Below are 2,328 nucleotides of genomic sequence, written 5' to 3' on the forward strand. Positions count from 1 at the left end.
TATTTGAGTTCTAGTGACCTTTTTAAATGGGACTTAAACCTCACTGTAAAACTAAAACCTCATGTTTTCTATCAGAAATTTGTTTTTTTAATTTGCTAGAGGGCATTTTTGCTTATGAGAGAAAGCACTAGGATTTCAAAGAAAAATGTTTACAAACATGAGTATTCTAAGTCTGTTCAAGACAAACGCCCTGTACAAGAACACTGCAACAATGACAGCTTTCACATCTGTAGTGAGACACGTGCATACGGTATTCATATTGCTCACGCAGCACATTCATGCGTGACCTGGTATTGCTGAAATAGAGTCTTTATTTCTGAACATTCCAAAACAGCAGTGTACACAGTAACAAATATTAAGTCATATACCATAAGAAAGCATTCATTAGTGCAAATGGATTTTGTAAAAGGTCTATCAAAAAGATTTATTTGCTTTAAAATGCATTCATTTCCAGAAGCATTGTTAATAAAACATTACAGTTTCATCCTTTGTAATAAAGTGTTGAAAATCAATTGTAGTACAGTAGCAAACATTGCAGGTATTAAGTGCAATGAGCTTGTGATACCATTATAAATATGAAACCCATGTATGACAATAAATTAACAATGAAAAAGACGAGACCATTTAATTTTGCTGTCTGGCTATTACCTTGCAATGCTTCAGATTAGGTTGTGCTCATTCAACATAAAATTATGTCTCTCAAATTGTATGATGTATTTTTGCTGATATATCCCTAGAGCTAAAAAAATAGTACCTTACCACAAAAATAGTTTTATGGCACAAAATTTAAGTTGTTCCTTAGTGGTTCACATAGGTGTAAAAAGAAATAGGCACAAAAAATAAAATTCCTGTAAACTATAAAAAAGTAAATTTCAAAACAAACATTATAGAACCTAGTTGTAAATATGCAGTGTATTAAAATACAGAACATGTAATGGAATGATGCTTAGAACATGTAAGTAAATTGAACAAGTTACTTTAAAAAACGCATGAGGCAAAGCATTATTGATACATCTCAGTTCTCTCAAAAAGTATTCAGATACAGAGCAGTTCTACAAAAACGTCCTAGAGCTAAGAGTCACAATACTGCAACCGTGAATTTGAGAACGCTGCAGTATTTCAGGCAAATATTTAAGTGCAATAATTAGTCTCTGGTGATTGGTCCATTGAAAAACAATGCAGTGAATATGTTAAAATGCCAAAGGGAAAGAATATCCCAACATCCGCTGTTACCCAGCCAGCTAGGTAACACAACCCTCATTTTCACGTCTTTCCCATTCTTCAAGGGTATATAAAACTGCATCAGTAGCAACCGTCTCTCCAGTTCCCATCCCTCAGAGTGCTGAGTGAAGACAGAGGCTTTGGAGGCTGAAGGAAACTGTACAGGGATGACGAAAAGAAACATGGTCAAAACTCCCACGAATTTCATCACTTCCTTTGACCTCCCCTCCCCTCCCCCGTCAGTGCTGCTCCCCTACTGCACTGTCCCAAGTGTGCCTTGCCTTTTACTTTTCTTTTTTGTTTTTGAGAGGTTTTCGCTATAGGGCGCGTGTGCTTGCCAGACAGACAGAGAGAGAGACAGAGAGACAGAAAGGGAGAAATCACCCCCCAGGAGGATGGTCATGCCGCAATCCCTTCTCCTCCATTCTCCTCTCGGGATCTTGGGCACGCACCCACACGCGCCCGGCATGAGTTTTAAGCCACCGGGTCCGGGACGCAAACTGCGGTCAACTACGTGGGAGTCCAGCGACATAGCCATTACGTTAACTGCTGGTTCCCGCCTTTCACTTTTCTGAGCTCTCACAGGCACGCTTGGTGCGAGACCACAGGGGTGCGCGTGTTGTCTGTATACAAGTACATCTGCAACATGATCAATATCCTTAATGTACCAAGAGTATTTTTAAGTAAGAAAAAGATAAATTCCTTAATATAAAAATGACCACACAAATGGTTACACTTCAGTGAATTCAAATAGCAAATTAACATGAAGAAACTTCGAACCCTACTAATAATGAAATACTGGCCTATTTTTAAAAGTATTGGCAAAAAAAATTTAAAAAAGAATGACAGGGTCAGTCCCACAGCCTAGTAGTTAAGGGAACCAGATCCTACACAGCCAACCACAATTTTAATTCCAACCCCCATGGCCTGAAAAACATGCCCAGCACGTATGCATCCACGCCCCAAATCCTGACAGACGGAGAAGTGGAGAAGGGATTGCCGTATGACCATATCCTACTGGAGGATGCTTTGTCCCTCTCTTTCATACTCCTTATGTCTCTCTCTCTGGTGAGTACATATTCCCTCTGGTAATAAAAAAAAAAAAAA

General features: G+C 38.9%; 1 protein-coding gene across 1 annotated transcript in view; it reads right to left on the reverse strand.

The window, feature by feature from the left end:
* Nucleotides 1-398: 398 nt before the first annotated feature.
* The window catches only part of SLAIN1 (SLAIN family member 1), a 74,939-nt gene continuing 73,009 nt past the window's right edge, over nt 399-2,328 (reverse strand). The window contains exon 7 of the mRNA XM_006139951.3: nt 399-1,378. Within this exon, the coding sequence (XP_006140013.1) occupies nt 1,303-1,378 (76 nt within the window). The 3' untranslated portion in view covers nt 399-1,302. The remainder of the gene's footprint in view (nt 1,379-2,328) is intronic.

Source organism: Tupaia chinensis, unplaced genomic scaffold (genome assembly GCF_000334495.1).
Source record: "Tupaia chinensis unplaced genomic scaffold, TupChi_1.0 Scaffold000013_1, whole genome shotgun sequence".
In the NCBI taxonomy this organism is placed as follows: domain Eukaryota; kingdom Metazoa; phylum Chordata; class Mammalia; order Scandentia; family Tupaiidae; genus Tupaia; species Tupaia belangeri.